At 45.6% G+C, this 21391-nt stretch overlaps 1 protein-coding gene across 1 annotated transcript in view; it reads right to left on the bottom strand.

Moving 5' to 3' along the window:
- Nucleotides 1–21391, bottom strand: part of ralgapa1 (Ral GTPase activating protein catalytic subunit alpha 1) — a 361211-nt gene that overhangs the window by 305012 nt on the left and 34808 nt on the right. Inside the window, exons 4-5 of the mRNA XM_072494899.1 lie at nucleotides 18131–18180; nucleotides 1780–1837 (exon numbers count right to left, since the gene is read on the bottom strand). Of these exons, the coding sequence (XP_072351000.1) occupies nucleotides 1780–1837; nucleotides 18131–18180 (108 nt within the window). The remainder of the gene's footprint in view (nucleotides 1–1779; nucleotides 1838–18130; nucleotides 18181–21391) is intronic.

The following is a 21391-nucleotide window of genomic DNA, read 5'->3' as shown; positions in this document are numbered from 1 at the left end:
CTTCAAATAGAAAATAAAAAATGAACAGATTCTCATTTGGCCTGTGGGAGGAAACCGGAGCACCCAGAGGATACCCACGCAGACACGGGGAGAAAGTGCAAACTCCACAAACCCGAGGCTGAAATTGAAACCGGGTCCCTGGAGCTGTGAGGCAGCAGTGCGAACCACTGTCATCGTGCCATGATAAGAAACTATTGTATGTTAATATTCTGTGGTAATTGGTTGAGCTTGTAAACAAAACATAGAAAGTTGACATGCAGATACAATAAGCAATTAGGAAGTCAAACAGTTTTTGGCCTTGATTGCAAGGGGGTTGGTTGCAAGAGGGTTGGAGTACAAGAGTAAGGAGACCTATTGCAATCGTACAGAACTTTGGCGAGACCATGCCCTGAAAACTGTGTGAAATTTAGTCACCTTATCCAAAAATTCACTTAGTGGATTCCTAGGACAAGAGGCATTTCCTTTAAGAAGATTGAGTTCAATGTGCTGCCCGTGAAGCCACTCTAAGATGCCCCGGCACCAGTTTTGAAAATCCAAGTCAAAGAGGTGAGTATCAATGAAAGATTCTTCTTGGAGCTGTTCCTCCAATCTCAGGACACTTCTCTTCCACTTTTGCTTATGCTCGGCTCACTAGTCCACCTATCAGCCACAAATGAGGGAGAGAAGCAGTATTCGATTGGAGGAACAGCAAACACGAGCATTGGGGATTGCGTCGAAGGCTGTCAGGCTGAGAGAAGCAAAGCAACAGTGAGGTTGATACCCGGGGAGCCAGGTATATCTAGTCCTCTTCCCAGGGAGGGCAGAGTTGAGATTAGGCGTGTGAGTGGGGGGCACAGGAGTGGGCATGAGCAAGGGCACACATGCATACACGAGAGAGACAGAGTGCAGGAGCGAGGGGGCGGGAGCGAGAAACAGTCCACGTACGTGGGGGTGAGTGGGAGAGGGTGCAAGATCTGAGCGAGGGTGTGGGGATGAGTGCGGGTCTGCTTTATGCCCAGTCTTCAGTTTCTCATTCACCCTTACCACCACACACCAACACAGAAACATGCACCCACGCACACTCATCCACCCATGTACACTGACCCTCTCACACTGGTTATTTTTATTATTTAATCTTTTTAAACAGAACAATTGATTTCTAATACTTTGCTGCATTTTTGGTTAACAATTGTTTTTTTCCTTAAGACCTCAACTTCTTTTTGAAAATCAGTTTATTGTTGCGCCAGACCTTATCCCCACCAAGAGCGAAAAGGTTGGACAAAGCCTGGCCTACTCTCTCTGGCGTTTACCAAAAATGAGATGATCGGAGTGAAACATACAAGATTCTGAAGGGGCATGGCAGGATAGGCACAGAGGGTATTTACCTGGCTAGAGATTACAGAGCTAGGGGGCATAGCCTCTGGAAAAAGGGACAGCAATTTAGGACTGAGATGAGGAGCAATTGCTTCACTCAGTGTTGAGTCTGTGGATGAACAGTCACTGATTATAACCAGGGCTATTAAGATTTTGGGACTCTGATGGAGTCAAGAGAGCCCACTGGTCAAGGAAACGGATTGGAGGTCATGCATCAGCCATGATCTTTTTGAATAGCAGAGAAAACTCCGGCCTTCAGACCTACTTATGCTCCTATTTCTTACCTGCTAGCTGAATAGGGGTAATGTGCGTTTTCTCTATAGCCATTGTTCAAGGCCATTGAATGCACAAAATGTGTTCCAAATATATTTACTTGCAAAAAAATATTGGTACAATCAATATTCAAATAAGGAATTGAGAAGTTACCTATGCTGTGGAACTGCCATCTGCTCTGAATTCTTTCTGGAAGGTGTTGTAGAATTTTCTGTTAGGAAAAAGAAATTTCAATTTGGATCAAAGTGTGTAGTTAAAGCAAGCACAGTTAACAAAAATACAAAAAAGTTCCATGTAACCCTAATATGTTTCTGCAAAAAATGGATGCAGTTTTACGAAGGTAACTGCAGGGCAGAGATAGAAAGTTTACAAAACAAAAGTTTTGGACAAATTCAGCACTAACCTAGAGGTGCAAGAAATTAATTGATTCAAACCCATATATCTCTGGGGGAGGATTTTGATTATCTGCCATTTATATAGAATTTATAAATTCATTTTTTTGTGCACAAGTTTGCAATTTTCCTCCAAGTACTAATAACCTAAGAAATTCAACATGACTGCATTTTAAGATTCGGGAATTGAGGAGCCACAAAAAGCAGCAAGACTTCAGGGCAAGACGAGCTAACCTCTTTGTATGAAGATTCAGAACCCAAATTCAAAATAAAAATCAATGTATGACACAACAAGGACACAAGTAGGTGATCAGCTGGTTAGTATTTCTTATTTATACTATATAAACCAGGGAATTTCAACAGGGTTAAGGGGTACATTTATTGAAATAAGAATATAAACACAAACAAGGCTAGATGTAATCAGAACTTAATTTAAAAAATAATAAATTATTTAAATTAAATAAGGATGGCAGGGCTGGTGATGTGTTACAGTTACAGTATGCGCAAGTTCGTGGACGCCAGCATGATCTGCACCAAGTGCCTGCAGCTCGAGAAGTTTCAGCATAAAGTCATTGAGATGGAGGCCCAGCTGCAGGCACTGCAATGCATCAGGAAGCCGAGGGGGTTACCTGGACACTTCGGGATTTTCCAGTCCTACCCACGGTGGGAATAATCGTGGAGTGCAGAGACATGCAAAATTTGATAGGCGAGCCAAAGGTCTGTTAACTCTTTCTGGTTCCACCGCAGGCTGGACCGGAAAACCTGGGCCTTTAAGAAGGTTAGGGGCTTCTTATTTGCTCGGTGGTCACGGACAGGAGAGTACAACTGCAAGTGAGGCAGATAATGGGATCAAGAAGGTAGAAGTGGAGGAGCCTCAGCCCTTGCAATTGTCCAATAGGTCTGAGGTTCTTTCAGCCTGCATGCATGAGTGCAAAGGGCTGCAGGGTGGTGAGGGAGCTGATCACGGCATTATGGTACAGGAAGCAATTCGCATGGGGCTGGGGAGTTAATAGGGTTGCAGTGGTCATAAAAGACGGTACAGTCAAGGGGATAGACAGACTTGCAGTTGTTGCTGGTGTGTATGCCTTTGCTCTGGCAGTACTGTGTGCAACGGGGTGATGGCAGCCATTGAGAATGTTGATCGAGATGAGGATCTCAACGCCATGGTGCAGGTCTTTGGAGCTTACTTTTGAGGAACTGCGAGGTTTCCTTGAGAATAGTGGAGAGGCAGGGGAGAATCCTTGTATTCGATGGAGCACTTTCCTGGTAAGGGTCTGGCTTTTGATTAGTTGAGATCCTGCTGCATAGTGCGTCGTCTATCCAGAGGGGTTTGGGAGGTAGTGGCCGGACAAGGAGTGTCCGTGAGCCTGGACCCTGGCAAGAAGTGGAACGCGAGTTCCCGATTGAGTTTGAAAATTGGCTGCCATGCTTTAGTAATCTTGATCTGGAGGCTGGGCGTATCAGGTTCACTGGAGCACAGTGTATCTGGTCTTCAAGGCCTGGGGTCGGTTGAGTCCACTGCCCATTTGCTCACTGTCCCCAATGCTCATCGTGGAGGGGTTGGAGGTGGCTGTTCATGTCAAGTCATCCGCCACGGCCAGGACCAAGGCTTTGGATCACTTGTGAGTCGGCATAGTGAAAAGTAAGGCTCGTCGTTCGTCGCTATCGAGATATCCTGGGTAGTGTTCAATGATCTTGTCATTGCATTGGCCTTTCCGAGCAACATAGATGGTGTTATCAACCTGCAGTTCTTCAAATAATCCTGGATGTTACTCCCTTGTGATTATGTTGTTGATTATTTGTTGTTGTCTTTTCGACTGCAAGGGTGTGAGAGGTGAGAGCACAAGGGCAAGACTCGCCTGTTATCATGTGCCCAATATCCTGTTCCAACAACAACCATATTGAGTTGATTATGTGAAATGTGGTCTGTGCAGTTTTACTCCTTTGTTTCATTAAATGCTCTAATCCTTTGTGGTGCTTTTGGTTCACCCCTTATAGGGACTGGTTTAGCAAAGTGAGCTAAACAGCTGGTTTGTAATGCAGAACAATGCCCGCAGCGACCTCCATGAACAGGTGCCGGAAAGTGGCGACTAGGGGCTTTTCACAGTAATTTTATTAAAGCCTACTTGTGACAATAAGCGATTATCATCTCGATTATAATGAAGATGAGTGGAGCCGTGGCAAGGTGATGGGTTGGTTGGTGCGGAGTTGGGTGGGAGGGTTATTGGAGTCCTCACCAAGATGGAGGATAGCCCCCCAGTTAAAGCTAACCACATCTGGTTTTCATTTTGTCATTGTTATTTTGAATTTAAGAATCCGTGCTAGTCTCTTTCGATGCCCCAGCAGATTATGTATCCTGGGGAAGACAGACTTCCTTCTGTCTCTTCCGTGAGGTTGGAGTGTTTATTTCTTTTGAGTCTTTTTAAAAATTTGTTTGGGCTACTAGAATAGGAAGGATTGAGTGGCAGCGCACAACAAGGTAGGTTTGGTCAATCCTTGACTGATTTGTTGGAGAGGCTGTTTGCTATGCCCTCTACATTGTTGGGGCTCTTCCCTTGAGTGGCAGCAGGTTTGATGGGAGAGTTAGGCACCCTCTTGCAAGTGATCGTATATGGTAGTTTCCCCGAGTGTCATCCTCGTTGTGGTTTTTCATGTGGAAGTAGTGTTTATGACTCAGTTGACTCTATGCTTCTTGTGATGGCTTGCAGTGCGGGCGGTGACTAATATTCCTAGCTCAGCTCAGGCGTTCTTCCCTTAAGGTTTTTTTTTTCCATCTGGGTGAGCAGTATGCGGTTATAAATCCTGGTCCAGTCTGGCAGTCTATGGGAGGTTCCCCTCATTGTACCAGGGAGGGGGGGGTTTCAGCCCCCCTTCTCAGGGCGTCCAGTTATCGGATGTCTTGACAATTGTTCTTCTCTTCGGTGATGGGTTCTCCCTGGCTGGGACTAATGTAATATTCTTTTCGTGTAAATGCGGGTGGTGCACTGCCCTGGGTGTGATTGGTGAGTGCAGGATTGGTGGGGGTGTAGGTTTTGGGATGTACTGGAGGTCCTAGTGGTACTGATTTCTCTGACAGACTGTGCTGGGCTAGGCCAGGTCTGGTGCTATGGTTGGTATCCTGATTCCACCCTGGAGCTTGGGAATGTCCCTTCGCGAAGGCACTTATTAGGGACATCCTGAGAGACTGGGTTTTGCTTCTTCTGTGCATGGGATTGAGCCAAGTCCTGCACTTGGGTTGATATCCTGTTGCCGGGATTGAATCAATGTCCTCGGCGCCGTGGGGCAGCAGTGATAACCACTGCGCCACCACGCCACCCCCAAGCAGAACAGTGTTTTGGGGGTTATATAACTAGGGTGGGGTTGAGCGCTCAAGTGAGAAACGGTGTGGCTAATTAAAGGACACAGCAAGATAGCAAAGTAGCAATAAAGTTAATGACAATTAGAGTGGAGCAGCAAGGGCAGGGGACAAAGCATACAAACTTAAGAGTGTGAAAGAAGACACGGCCAGAGTTTACAAAATAGTCAGAAGCCAGAACTAAAGGCTTTCGATCTGAATTCCCACAGCATCTGTAACAAAATGGATAAATTGTCAGCTCAAATATAAACAAGTATTTGTAAACTGATAGCAGAGATGTGGCTGCAAATTGATCAAAGCTGGGACCTGAACATTCAAGGGTACTTGATGTTTCACAGAAACATAGAAAATAGGAACAGTCGGCAATTTGGCTCTTCGAGCCTGCTCCACCATTCAATATGATGGTTGATCCTAACTCAACGCCACATTCCCACGTTCGCCCATACTCCTTGACACCTTTAGAGTCCAGAAATCTATTTCCTTTTTAAATACATTCAGTGACTTGGCCATCACAGCCTTCTGTGGCAGAGAATTCCATAGGTTCACCATCCTCCTCATCTCAGTCCTAAATGGTCGACCCTGTATCCTGAGGCTGTGACCCCTTTTTCCAGCCACTCCAGCCAAAGGAAGCAACATTCCTGCGTGCAGTCTGTCCAGCCCCGTCAGAATTTTATACATTTCAATTAGATCCCCTCTCATTCCTCTAAATCTCAGTGAATTCAGGTCCAGTCGACCCAATCTCTCCTCATACAACAATCCTGCCAGCCCAGGAATCAGTCTTGTGAAGCTTCCCTGCATTCCTTGTATAGCAAGTATATTCTTTCTTGGATAAGGAGATTAAAACTGCATACAGTACTCCAGATGTGGTCTCACCAAGGCCCTGCGCAGCTGCAGAAAAACATCCTGCTCCTGTACTCAAGTCCTCTTGCAATGAAGGCCAACATACCATTTACCTTCCTAATTGCTCGCTGTACCTGCATGCTTACTTTCAGTATCTGGTGTACAAGGACAGCCAGGTCCTTTTATAGGTTAACAATTCCCAATCGATTACCAATTAAATAACACTCTACCATTATGTTTTTCCATCCGAAGTGGATAAATTCACATTTATCCATGTCATACTGAATCTGCCATGTAGTCACCTATTAATTCAATTTGTCTATATTACCTTCAAGCCGCTTAACATTTTCCTCACCACTCACATTCCCAACAAACTTGGAAATGCTTTGACAAAGTCATCCAGGCTCAAAACATTAGCTCACTTCTCACAGATGCTGTCAGACCTGCTGAGATTGTCCAATATATTGTTTTTGTTGTGTTGGAAATGTTACATTTGGGGACTTCCGGGTGCGGCTATGCAGAGCTAGGTCGCATATTCGGTAGCTCCTGCTTGGAACAGACTTTTGGGCTCTTTTACAGGGCCCCCACGGCATTTGTTTGCCATTTCCCGGTGTGGGAAGAAGGCTGCAGCATTCGACGGACCTTCGGGCTCTTTCAAGAGCCCCAACGGGGAATTTTTCGACGACGCAACCCGGTGTGGGGTGTGTGAGAAGGGAGTCCCCCCCCCAAATGAAGGAGGAAAAAACCGGCGGCGGCAACGCGAGGAATCGTCAACCAAAGGGTCAGAAAGAGAGAAGTACAAGATGGCGGCGGAGAAAGCGCAGGCGACATGGGGGCCTGAGCAGGATGAAATCGTGAGACGGTGCGTGGAGCTGCTGAAGAGGGAGGTGCTGACCCCGATGCTACAGGCAATTGAGGGGCTCAAGGAGACACTAAAGACCCAGGAGACTGAGCTCCGCGTGGTGGAGCAGAAGGTGACAGATATTGAGGACGAGATCCTGGGCCTGGCGGTTAAGACTCAGACGCACGAGGCACTTCATAAAAAGTGTACTGAAAGGATCGAGGCCCTAGAAAACGGAGCGCGAAGGAAGAACCTTCGGATACTGGGTCTCCCTGAGGGTGTGGAAGGAGTGGACTGTGGAGAGTACGCAAGTAAGATGCTGAGCTCACTGATGGGTGCTGAGGCCCCTGCGGGCCCCATGGAGGTGGAGTGGGCAAATCGGATTCCGGCGAGAAGACCAAAAACGGGAGAACCACCGAGGGCGATAATCGTGCGATTTTACCGCCTTAAGGTCAGAGAAGAGGTCCTGAGATGGGCTAAAAAGGTGCGGAGTAGCAGATGGGAGAATGCTGTGGTAAGGATATACCAGGATTGGAGTGCGGAGGTGGCGAGAAGGAGGGCGAGCTTCAACCGGGCCAAAGAGGTGTTGCATAAAAGGAAGGTGAAGTTTGGGATGCTGCAGCCGGCAAGACTATGGGTCACGTATCAGGAGAGACACTATTATTTCTAGACGGCGGAGGAAGCATGGTCCTTCATCAAAGAAGAGAAATTGGACCGGAACTGAGGGACTGATGCTGCAGGAAATGTTATTGTTATTGTTAATGTTAAGGTGGAAGTTAATTGAGAAGTAAACAGGGAAGGGGGGAGACATTGGGGAAATGTGGGCACCGGTGAGGGGGGAAAGACAGGACATAGTCGGAGACTGTGGAAGGAGAGGGGGAGGGGAAAGGGAGCTACGCCATAAGAGACGGGTCAGGTAAAGGGATGTTCCCGCGCCAGAAAGAATAAGGCGGGAAGACAGGCGCAAGGCGGATGGGAGTTCCCCCACACGGGGGGGGGGGGGGGGGGTCGAGGAGTGAGCAGGAGTAGCCAGGGTCAGTTGAAGTCAGCTGACTTACGGAAGTGATATGGGGGGAGCAATCATGCTAGATAGGGATCTAGCCGGGGGGGGGACGACAACTGGGTTGCTGCTGCGGAAATCCAAAAGGAAATGGCTAAAGAGTGGGTGGGCGGGGATGGTGTGCGACGCTGGGGGAGCGAGCGGGAGCGCGGAGGCGGGATATGGGACTGGCCTAGAGAAGGTAATGGCTAGTCGACACGGGAGGGGGGCAGATATCCCCCTAGTGAGGCTGATCACGTGGAACGTGAGAGGCCTGAACGGACCGATAAAAAGGGCCCGAGTGCTCGCGCATTTGAAAGGACTAAGGGCAGACGTGGTTATGCTCCAGGAGACGCACCGAAAGGTGGCGGACCAAGTTAGGCTAAGGGAAGGATGGGTGGGACAGGTGTTCCACTCAGGACTGGACGCAAAGAACAGAGGGGTGGCCATTTTGGTGGGGAAACGGGTAGCATTTGAAGCAAAGAGCATCGTAGCAGATAGCGGAGGTAGATATGTAATGGTGAGTGGTAGGCTGGAGGGAATGGAGGTCGTGTTGGTTAATGTGCATGCACCAAATTGGGATGATGCGGGATTCATGAGACGGATGCTGGGGCGTATACCGGACCTGGAGGCAGGAAACTTGATTTTAGGAGGGGACTTTAATACGGTGCTGGACCCGGGGCTAGATAGATCCAGCTCAAGGACCGGAAGAAGGCCGGCAGCGGCCAAGGTACTTAAGGGGTTTATGGACCAAATGGGGGGAGTGGATCCATGGCGATTTCTTAGACCTAGGGCTAGGGAGTTTTCCTTCTTCTCCCATGTCCATAAAGTGTACTCCTGGATAGATTTTTTTGTGTTGGGAAGGTCGTTGATCTCTAGGGTGGAAGAAACTGAGTACTCAGCCATAGCGGTTTCGGATCATGCCCCACATTGGGTGGACCTGGAAGTAGGAGAGGACAGGGAGCAGAGAACACTCTGGCGATTAGATGTGGGACTGATGGCGGATGAGGGAGTGTGTGCAAGAGTGCAGGGGTGTATTGAGAGATACCTGGAGGTCAATGACGACGGCAAGGTCCCTGTGGGAGTGGTCTGGGAAGCATTCAAAGCAGTGGTCAGAGGAGAGCTGATCTCTATTGGGGCCCACAAAAGGAAAACAGAGGCCAAGGAAAGGGAAAGATTACTGGGGGAGATTTTAAGGGTGGACAGGGGATTTGCAGAGACCCCGGAGGAGGAATTGTACAGGGAGAGGAGACGGCTCCAGACGGAGTTTGACCTTCTGACCACCAGAAAGGCGGAGGTACTGTGGAGGAAGGCACAGGGGAGGAGGTATGAATATGGGGAAAAGGCTAGTCGCCTGTTGGCGCATCAATTGCGAAAGAGGGCAGCAGCGAGGGAGATAGGAGGAATTAGAGACGAAAGGGGAGACACGGTGCGAAGGGCAGGAAAGATAAATGAGGTGTTCAAGACCTTCTATGAGGAACTGTATAGGTCTCAACCCCCAGAGGGAGAGGAGGGGATGCGGCAGTTCCTGGACCAATTGAGGTTCCCGAAAGTGGAGGAGCAGGAGGTGGCAGGCCTGGGGGCGCCGATTGAGGTGGACGAGGTTATTAAGGGACTGGGAAGCATGCAAGCAGGGAAGGCCCCGGGGCCAGACGGGTTACCGGTGGAATATTACAGAAAATATGTGGACTTGTTGGCCCCGTTGATGGCGAGGACGTTCAATGAGGCCAGGGAAGGGGGGACTCTACCCCCAACGATGTCGGAGGCAACGATATCGCTAATTTTGAAGAGGGACAAAGATCCGTTGCAGTGCGGGTCCTATAGACCTATTTCACTATTGAACGTGGACGCCAAATTGCTGGCAAAGGTACTGGCATTGAGGATAGAGGACTGTGTCCCGGGGGTGGTGCACGAAGACCAGACAGGGTTCGTAAAAGGGAGACAACTGAATGTTAACGTGCAACGACTATTAGGGGTGATAATGATGCCCCCAGTGGAGGGGGAGGCAGAGATAGTGGCGGCAATGGATGCAGAGAAAGCATTTGATAGGGTGGAGTGGGAGTATTTATGGGAAGTGTTAAGGAGGTTTGGGTTTGGGAACGGGTTTATTAGCTGGGTTAGACTTCTTTATGGGGCTCCAACGGCAAGCGTAGTTACAGGTCGACATAGATCGGAGTATTTCCGATTATATAGGGGAACAAGACAGGGATGCCCGCTGTCTCCATTGTTGTTCGCGTTGGCAATTGAACCTCTGGCCATGGCGTTGAGAGACTCCAGGAAATGGAGAGGGGTGATTAGAGGGGGAGAAGAACACAGAGTCTCGTTATACGCAGATGACCTATTGTTATACGTGTCGGACCCAGCGGGGGGATGATAGAGGTTATGCAAATTTTGAGGGGGTTCGGGGAATTCTCGGGGTATAGGCTAAACATGGGGAAGAGTGAATTATTTGTGATACATCCAGGGGACCAGAGTAGAGAGATAGAAGGCTTACCGCTAAGGAAAGTGGAAAGAAACTTCCGATACCTGGGGATTCAGATCGCTAGGAGCTGGGGAACCTTACACAGACTTAATCTGACACGGCTGGTAGAACAAATGGAGGAGGACTTCAAGAGGTGGGACATGCAGCCTCTATCGCTGGCGGGCAGGGTGCAAGCAATTAAGATGATGGTCCTCCCGAGGTTCTTATTTGTATTTCAATGTCTCCCTCTACTAATCACCAAGACCTTTTTTAATAAAATAGATAGGAGCATCACGAGCTTCGTGTGGGCAGGGAACGTTCCGAGAGTAAGGAGGGGGTTCCTTCAGCGTAGTAGGGACAGAGGAGGACTGGCACTACCGAACTTGGGTGATTACTATTGGGCCGCCAATGTGGCAATGATACGTAGATGGATGATGGAGGGTGAGGGAGCGGCGTGGAAAAGACTGGTGAGAAAGTCCTGTAAAGGGACGAGTTTAGAGGCGCTGGCACCGCTACCGTTCTCACCTAAAAAGTTTACCACAAACCCGGTGGTGGCGGCAACACTGAATATCTGGGGACAGTGGAGGCGACAGAGAGGGGTGCGGGGAGCCCTGGTGGGGTCCCCAATCAGGAACAACCATAGGTTCGCCCCAGGAAGAATGGATGGAGGATTTCAGAGCTGGTACCAGTTGGGAATTAGGAAGGTGGGAGATTTATTTATAGATGGGACTTTTGCGAGCTTGGGAGCATTGGAGGAAAAGTATAAGTTGCCCCGGGGAAATTTCTTGCGATATATGCAGATGAGGGCGTTTACTAGACAACAGGTGAGGGAATTTCCGTTGCTCCCGACACAGGGGATACAGGACAGGGTGCTTTCAGGGGTGTGGGTCGGAGAGGGCAAGGTGTTAGAGATTTATAGAGAGATGAGGGAAGAGGAGGAGGAGTCGGTGGGCGAATTAAAAGGAAAGTGGGAAGAAGAACTAGGGGAGGAGATAGAGGAGGGTATGTGGGCTGATGCCCTAAGCAGGGTAAATTCCTCTTCCTCATACGCCAGGCTTAGCCTGATTCAATTTAAGGTGCTACATAGAGCACACATAACGGGGGCAAGATTGAGCAGGTTCTTTGGAGTGGAGGACAAATGTGGGAGGTGTGGCGGGAGCCCGGCAAACCACGCACATATGTTTTGGGCATGCCCGGCACTGGAAGGGTATTGGAAGGGAGTGACGGGAGTGATTTCGCAGGTGGTGAAGGCCCGGGTCAAACCAGGCTGGGGGTTAGCTCTATTTGGAGTTGCCGAAGAGCCGGGAGTGCAGGAGGCGAAAGAGGCCGATGTCGTGGCCTTTGCGTCCCTAGTAGCCCGGCGCAGGATCCTACTCATGCGGAAGGAGGCGAAACCCCCCGGACTGGAGGCCTGGGTAAATGATATGGCGGGGTTCATTAAACTGGAGCAGATAAAGTTTGCCCTTAGAGGATCGGCTCAAGGGTTCACCAGGCGGTGGCAGCCACTTCGACTACCTAGGGGAACGTTAGAGGGAAGACAGATGACCAGCAGCAGCAATCCAGGGGGAGGGGGAGGGGGGGGGGGGGGTAGTTTAGTTTAGGTCAATAGACAATGGGGTTGTTACCTGTGTATTGTTAAAAATTTCTGTTTTGTTATTGTTTTGTTTGCTTTGTAAGAGGGAAAAATTGTTGTTTGGAAAAAAATTTCAATAAAAATATATTTTTTTAAAAAAAGGAAATGTTACATTTGGTTCCCTCATCCAAATCATTATTCTAAATCTGGAGACCAGGTCGTGTGCCATGAGGTAGGATTAATTAATGACCTCCTGGTAAATGAGCCTTTAGGTAGCAATGATCGTAACATTACTAATTTTTTTCACTGTTTGTGGAACATAACAGTAGGTCTAAGACAAATATTTTAGTGTTAAATCAAAGACAATTACAAGGATTATGAAAACAGAGCTGGTCACGGTGAACTGGGAAAACAGGTTATGAGGTAGGTCAAAAGAAATAGTGGCAGACATTTAGGGCAACATTTCATAATGTTCAGCGAAGACACATCCCAATCCGAAAGAAAGGTAGACTTCTGGAGATTAATGCATTATCCGTTGCTAACTAAGGAAGTTAAAGGTAGTATAAAATTGAAAGAAAAAGCATATAATTCCGCAAAGATTCGTGGGAGGTCAGAAGATTGGACAGTATTCAAACATCAGCAAAGGATGATAAAAAAATTATGAGGGAGAAAGTAGAGTGTGAAAGAAAGCTAACAAGGAATGCAAAAACAAATACCAATTTTTCCACAAGTATTTAAAAAAGAATAGAGTAACTAAAGTGAGTGTAGGTTCTCTCGAGAGCAAGTCTAGGGAATTAATATAGGATATAAGGGAATGGTAGAAGTGTGCCCATCTTCACTGCAGAAGACACAAATATCATCTCAGAAATTGAAATGGAGAGGGGAACAACAATTACAATGACCAGGCAAAGTGCACTGAGGAAACTAAAGGCTGACAAGTCATCAGGACCTCATGGACCTCATTCTGGGATCCTAAAAGAAGTGGCTGTGGAGATAGTAGATGCATTGGTTTTAATTTTCCAAAATAGAATTGATTTTGGAACTGTCCAATCTGATTGGAGAATAGCAAATATTTAATCAAGCGAGAAAAGTTAGTCAATCATAGGGGAAATCTCATAGGGAAAATGTCATAGGAAAAATGTCGGAATCTAGTAAGGAAGTTATAGTGAGTGTGCGCGCACAAGGAGAGGGGAGCGTGCAAGAGGGAGTGGCGAGCGTAAGAGGGAGAGGCTTGTATAAGTGCGTAAGAGATAAGCGAACGTTGTGCTTAAGAGAGAGAGGCGAGCGTGCGTAAGAGAGACGAGCGTGCGTAAGAGACGAGCGTGCGTAAGAGACGAGCGTGCGCAAGAGAGACGAGCGTGCGCAAGAGAGACGAGCGTGCGCAAGAGAGACGAGCGTGCGCAAGAGAGACGAGCGTGCGCAAGAGAGACGAGCGTGCGCAAGAGAGACGAGCGTGCGCAAGAGAGACGAGCGTGCGCAAGAGAGACGAGCGTGCGCAAGAGAGACGAGCGTGCGCAAGAGAGACGAGCGTGCGCAAGAGAGACGAGCGTGCGCAAGAGAGACGAGCGTGCGCAAGAGAGACGAGCGTGCGCAAGAGAGACGAGCGTGCGCAAGAGAGACGAGCGTGCGCAAGAGAGACGAGCGTGCGCAAGAGAGACGAGCGTGCGCAAGAGAGACGAGCGTGCGCAAGAGAGACGAGCGTGCGCAAGAGAGACGAGCGTGCGCAAGAGAGACGAGCGTGCGCAAGAGAGACGAGCGTGCGCAAGAGAGACGAGCGTGCGTAAGAGAGACGAGCGTGCGTAAGAGAGACGAGCGTGCGTAAGAGAGACGAGCGTGCGTGCGAAAGAGGGAGAGGCGAGCGAGGGAGAAGCGAGCTTGCATGCATAAGAGGGAGGCCAGTGTGTGCAAGGAGAGGCAAATGTGTAAGACAGAGAGGCAAGCGTGTGTGCTAATGGTGTGTAAGAGGGAGGTAAGAGTGTGGCAGTTTGCATACGAGGGAGGTCGGTGTGCGAATGTGTGCGAGCGCACGTGAGAGAGAGGTGATTTTACGCGAGGGGGAGATTGTGAGAGACAGGGAGAAATGAGTTTGTGTGTAAGAAAAAGATGTTGGAGGGAGAGATGGAGAGAGTTGTGTGAGTCCGAGTGTCAGAAAGAGGTGAGCTTTCCAGCAGCACTCCAATTGAGCCAAAGGAATGACAAACAGGTAAAACCCAAGTACTTTTTTTAAAAATAAGAGAACTTGTTAATTATAATAAATGTGGACATAAGAAATAGAAAGAAAGCTTCTTTAAATTAGGATCTTGTATGTTTACACCTATTGTGCAAAAACAATCATTTTTTTGTGGTTTCACCTCTTCACCACAGTAAGAATGTTTCTCAGGGATTCAGTCAGTACTCTTCGGTGGTCGAAAGGGTTCCGTGGCCAGAAAGGTTGGGAAACTCTGGTATACAGCATTTGTATCAATATGGCAAGCTATGACAGACTGAACAATTTATTAGTGACAAGTCCACCCACACTGGCTGTTGGCCATTAAAGTCTGAACTTAAAGCATAAAACTGAATGATCAGACAATCTGATCAGGATTTTCAAATGTTGTCTTCATGTATACAGGACATTATTTAATCAATGTGCCCATAGTTTTGCAGATTTCCAGTTGCTGATACCAACAGATCTTTGTGCTCTAAATTAGACTTCAATTCACTAAGATGACAGTGCCAAGAAAAACTCTCTCCCAACCTTTCTAAAGACTAAATTTATACAGCATAAACCAGACAAAAATAAAGAAATAAAAACAAAACTGAGCAGCTTATGCCTCAAAGGACAGATGCTCTCAGTTTGGAGGTTGCAATGGACTCAAGAGGACATAGAATCCATCCATCAAAATTGGGATGTCCAAGCTAACTCAATCCCAAGAAGGATACAGTAAAAGTCATCCAGTAATTGAATTTATTATAATCAGGGAAATGGTTTGTAAATTCATATTTAATCTTAATATCTTATAGAAAGTCTCTTGTTGGCAAGTTGTTCTGTCTATTTAGATAACTCAAGAGTAAACTCTGCAAGTATAAAAATCATTTCACAAAATGCAGCACACTTAACAGACTCATCCATCACATGGGGAGTGTTTTCATTTTCAAACGTCTATATTTTAGCTGAACATAAACAAGCAGATAACAGGTTATTGTAGAAAGGAGTTTAATCTTGGTGCAAAAATCGTGTCACCGTCTTCAAGGGGTTACACCCGAGCCTCCAGCAAAGCTCAAAACTCAAGAGTAATGTAATTCGCTTATCAGACATCAATGACTGTACCATGGGTGTTGCAACACTGGTTGAATATCTATTGCTTCGTTTCTTGGTCTCAAGGACTTGCTTTATTTTTCAGATATCTGAATCCTCTAACAATTATCTTTTAAAACAAAACATGTAATTCATTCAATTAAAAAAGTTAGTATTTTAGGATACATTAAACAGTGAGCAAATTTAGAATACGGTGCATTTATGTGACCAATAATAAAGATTTCATGGTTCGAAGGACATTGTCCATGAGGGGGATGGTGAGAGAACAAGAGAGGTTGGTGTGAGTGAACGAGAGGGGTGTAATTAGGTATGGGTGAAGGAGTCGGACATATCCACACACTGATGGTCATCTTTATTAATGACTAATTTGGAGTGCAGCACGGTGGCGCAGTGGGTTAGCCCTGCAGCCTTACAGCGCCGAGGTCCCAGGTTCGATCCCGGCTCTGGGTCACTGTCCGTGTGGAGTTTGCACATTTTCCCTGTGTCTGCGTGGGTTTCGCCCTCACAACCCAAAAAGATGTGCATGCTAGGTGGATTGGCCATGCTAAAATTGCCCCTTAATTGGAAAAAATGAATTGGATACTCTAAAATTCATATATTTAAAAAAATTAATGACTAATTTGTTTAAATTATAAAATTATTGCTGTAATTGCTTTTTGCTCAGTAAGTTATTTCTTTCCTTTAGACCTCACCGTTTCTTTTGAAATTCATGGTCAAGATTGTGTTCTTGTGCCAAACCTCATCATACTGAAATTCACTCATTGGCCCCTTGAGCGAGAGAAAAATTTAAATATGTCCCTTCACGCAAAAGATTTGGACAACTCTTTTGTAACCCTTTTGACTGGTTTCCCATTAGCTGCATCACCATAGACCTTCATTCTCCAGCTCACACCATCCTTGCCCAACCCTCCCACTCACCGCTTTCTCTCCCTTACTCTCGTGTAAGTGAGGACTGGGGTGAAGGACGTCACAAGTGAGGAAGCGAGCAAGGGAGGAGAGCAGCTCAGGATGCAAGTATTGCAGCCACCTGGGTTGGCCAACTCCCGATGTAAAATGGAGAACAGCAAAGGCTGCACGGAAATTGAGCCAACACAGGCAGAAACCAGCAGGTGCAAGTTACTGTGTATTAAACTCTGCAAAAGCCCAGACAGCATCGATACAAGCAGCCATCTGCATAATAATGTAGCAGCCATCTACATACTAATAAGCAATCCCCGGGAACAATCGCAACATTTGGGACAAACAAAGCTAAGCCAGACTCCCCGGCGCCAGCAGGAGCCAACACAAAAGAGGTTAACGGACACCTCAAGACCGCCCATCAATCAGGGAACCGCTCCAGTATTAGAGAAATCGAACCAAGCGATTGGAACAAAGTCCAATCACCTGGAACCAGGTACAGGGACCGCCCCGAAAGGCGGGAAGCCCTGGGGACTTTAAAGTTAAGCCCCCAAGCTCAAATCGTTCTTCTTGACCGGGTCACTCAGCAACGTGAACAACCTTGACCGTGACCAGTTCAACTGCCACCGAGATCCAGTAAGTCTTAAGTCAACGCTCGCTACGAGATAGGCGCTCCTAGCTACCAATCCGTACTAACTTCGAATCCCGCAGACTCAGAACCCGAACAAAAGGCCATTTGTTCCCCTGACCTGGTGGGCCAGTCCGAAGCTAAGTATAGGCCTGTTAGTTGTAGAAGTAGCTTAGACGTAGAATTTGTGCATGAGTAGCGATTATTGTGTATAATAAATGTGCTTTGATTTGAATCTTACCAATCGGTGTATTGAGTTATTCATCATTACTTGGACTTGAACCTCGTGGCGGTATCATAAAGATACCTGGCGACTTGAGAGCAAAGGTTATAAAACAGAGCCAATTGAACCAACCAAAAGTTAGCAACAGTATGTCTCAGGGAGCAAAAGATGCCACTCTAAACTGGTGTTGATTGGGTCACGCATGCTCAGTCGGGCCCAGGGCAAAACAACACTAAAGCAAAATTCCTAGCACTAAATGCTCGTATCGGCCCTATTATAGCTGTGATGCTAAATCAAAATGCTGAACGAGGCAATAGCTGTATTGGACTTGTGAAACTTAACTAGCAGAAAGTGACTCTAAACTGTGATTTAGTTGATGTTCACAACTTAATGAAAAATATTTTCATTAAGTGCACAATGAAACAAGTAGTATTAATCATCGTTAGGAAATAAAATAATTTTACTTCATGTACAAAGTTCTATTTTAAATGTTGCTTCATAAAAGCCTTCCTGGAGCAGAGAATTCTTAACTCTTCAGTTTTGCCAGGGCAGTTAAGACTTGTTCAATTTTATTCCTGGAGCAAATGTACAGAAAAGAAAAAAGTAAAACCTAATCAATGGAAAAATAATATGTTCTACCAAGGTGTTGCTCATTGTCAACTTGGAAAATATATCCTTCCATAATAAAAGGGGTGCTATATTATGTACAATATATCATTAACTACTGTCTTCTCGCAACTAAATTAGGCAAATTAAGCAAGTGTGACATGCATAAGTGAAATGTAATGAATATTTTTCAAACAAAACAATGTATTGTTTTTCTTTTGTCTCTTATCTACCCTTATGCCATTACATTTTGTTTCCCTGCTTCGGCTGCGCACAATGTTCACTTACCTAAAGGTATCTGAGTAATTGAACTTATTTTAATGAATAGTTGCCAATTTCAAGCATTCTTACCTCAAAAATAAAGAGGATAGAATCCAATTCTTCTCTCTGCGATTTGTGACCTGGAACATCAAATGCATAAAGTTAATTAGTATAATTCTTTGCAAGCTAAGATTTTCCAATTGTTACAATCCCACATCGTGAACGATGACATTTAATAAAGAACTTCCCAAACAAATAACGAAACAACTGAAGAACGAGATTCCACATTTTGAGATTTTTACTGTAATAATCTGAAACAACTGTTCAAATGAGCTGGTTTAGCTCAGTGGGCTAGATGGCTGTTTTGCAATGCAGAACAAGGCCAGCAGCGCGGGTTCAATTCCCGGCTGAGAATTCGGAATTCTCTCTGCGTACCTGAACAGACACCGGAATGTGGCAACTAGGGGCTTTTCACAGTAACTTCATTGCAGTGTTAATGTAAGCCTACTTGTGACAATAAAGATTATTATTTAATCACTTAACTGGCAAGCAGACTAAAAAGGTACTTTCCCATTAACTAACACACTCAAGATATGCCTCCCTTTCCAAGATTTTCTCTCCCTTGCCAATTAAAGTTGTTTTATTTGCAATTGAAGTCAAATTAATTACTTGAATGCTATTAGGATCACTCATTCCCTCAAGTTCAAATACAATAATAATAATAATAATGCTTTATTGTCACAAGTAGGCTTACATTAACAGTGCAATGAAGTTACTGTGAAATCCCCTAGTCGCCACATTCCGGCGCCTGTTCGGATACACAGAGGGAGAATTCAGAATGTCCGAATTACCTAACAGCACGTCTTTCGGGACTTGTGGGAGGAAACCGGAACACCCGGAGGAAACCCACGCAGACACGGGGAGAACATGCAAACTCCACACAGGCAGTGACCCAAGCCGGGAATCGAACCTGGCACCCTGGAGCTGTTAAGCAACTGTGCTACCCACTGTGCTACCGTTCTATCGAGCCAATACTTCAACAATTCCTACCTTTTTAGCTCCTACTTTAAAGACGACTTCGAATTTCACTACTACAGATTCAAAGCTTTTTTAAACCTGTTGCAGGGCACTAACAAACAGATTGTCAGAAATGTGTGAGCAATAAAAGTAGCCATATTGACTTTCCACTGAATACAGAAAATGGAAGTACGAATTCTCGGTTTTTTTTTAAAACCCTGGAAAGCTCCAGTGTGCCCATTTTACAGCCTCTAGGTTTTGGTCTTGCAAGAGCACCAAAGTTGTTATGATTCCCTTCAATACCGATAACGCTTGAAAATAAATGAATTTCCCAAATCACCAATGGAAAATGCCGTAGGACAAATTTCCACATAAGACTTTCACTGCAACAAGCAAATGAAAATAAACATAGATCAAACATTTACAGGCAATGAATACACAAAACTAAAGAAGAGCTATGTTTGAATAACTATTGCAATCAGGATACATCTCAGAACCCCTTTCGCTATGCACTGCATTACTGGCACGTGTAGCATTACAAGAACAAGTGCAAGGTTACTCCTGGCTCTCCAGCCGGCTCACTGCTCCCTCCTCAACTTCCAATGTCCTTCAAAACGCGTTTCACTCAGTCCTAGTCACACAGGTTCAATTTCCACCTGCAAGGCCCGAAGCGATTGCTTGTTCCTTAAATCTCCAGAAGTCTTGTCTGTTCTTTTTCCTTCATTTTGAACAGAACATTTCATACAAGTGTCCTGCTTCTCCACAGCAGTAGCTGCTTTGTCACTCCACACAGCATCAGTTATTGGATAACGATGTGAAAACTTTCACATGATTTTAGCAGGTTTATGTTTGAGTTTCACCCCATGGAAACCAGACCAGATTGGCATTTCTCGGAGCTGGAGTGCTTCCAAAATTCCTAGTTTTATCTCAAGTTAAAGCATATAAACATCTCGTCAAGTCCAACATTCAAAACACAACTTTTAAATCATTTACTTTGCCACTAATCAACTCTGCAACATAAACAGCTCCAATTACGGCACTCCCAAGTTTTGGCCTTAAGGAAACAGACAGCATTTTTCTTTTGTATACCATTTGATGGATTTAAATCATTAGCCAGAATGTAACGTAACATATGTATGGGACATATGAATTATTGTGCAAATGTAAACACATAGGAATTTGGATTTATGCAGTTCAGAAGGCATGCACACTCCAGCATTAAACTGTACAATGGCCATTTGAAAGTTATGATAATTTTTAAATCACTAATTTTACTAAGCAGGGAGCTACAAGAACAACATCTGGAAAGTGTAATACAGTGCATTGCAGAAGTGACAGGAATCATGTTGATGAAGACAATGGGCTAAAATAAAGAGTGAAAGGGGAAAATAGAGTGGTTTTCTGAAGTCAGGTGGAAAACTCCTTCAAATAGGGACATTAGGATTTTTCTCAATTACTGACCCGCCTCTGATAGTGAAGGTACATGTGTGTGAAACATTGATTTCTGAATATTATAAATTGACCTGTTGACAAAATTAAGTAAAAAACTTGCATTCCTCTCTATTTTACCAAGAGGTGTTCAACCCCCTTTATTAATGACAAATATTGACCACTTTCTGTACCTCACATCTACTACCCAAATGGAATGGAGATGCTAAATACTGATACAAGGTGCCAAGTTGAGGAGATTAAACAAACTCTCATATTTTGGATTATCCAACACAAAATGTGCAGCTAAACGCTAAAGAGACCCAGATTTGATCCATTATAACAAGGTCACTGTTTAAAAACAATAGCAAATCACTACAGGAATGTTTTCCTACTAAAATATGCACCAAACTATTTGTTGTTTCATTATTACCAATTCATAAAAACAGAAAAGGTTTTATATATCGAATGAAAAGCAAAATAATTAGCATGCTTATTTCTAAAAATGAAGTCATAAGACCACATAATAGCTCCCAATTAGTGAAATATCAGATGAAAAGTCAAGTTTTTATGCAGAACATATAGTTCTCTACAAAATATTTCATCTTGTTGTCAATGTCCAACTGACGGCATGCTGGATGTGTTGTACAAAGAACAAACAAAGAAAAGTACAGCACAGGAACAGGCCCTTCAGCCCTCCAAGTCCGTGCCCACCATGCTGCCAGTCTAAACTAAAATCTTCCACACATCCTGGGTCCGTATCCCTCTATTCCCATCCTATTCATGTATTTGTCAAGATGCCCCTTAAATGTCACTATCATCCCCGCTTCCACCACCTCCTTCGGTAGCGAGTTCCAGGCACCCACTACCCTCTGCGTAAAAAACTTGCCTCGTACATCTCCTCTA

This window comes from Scyliorhinus torazame, chromosome 2 (genome assembly GCF_047496885.1).
Source record: "Scyliorhinus torazame isolate Kashiwa2021f chromosome 2, sScyTor2.1, whole genome shotgun sequence".
In the NCBI taxonomy this organism is placed as follows: domain Eukaryota; kingdom Metazoa; phylum Chordata; class Chondrichthyes; order Carcharhiniformes; family Scyliorhinidae; genus Scyliorhinus; species Scyliorhinus torazame.
The sequence above is the reverse complement of the archived record's forward strand: the minus strand, read 5'-3'. Positions and strand labels throughout refer to the sequence as shown.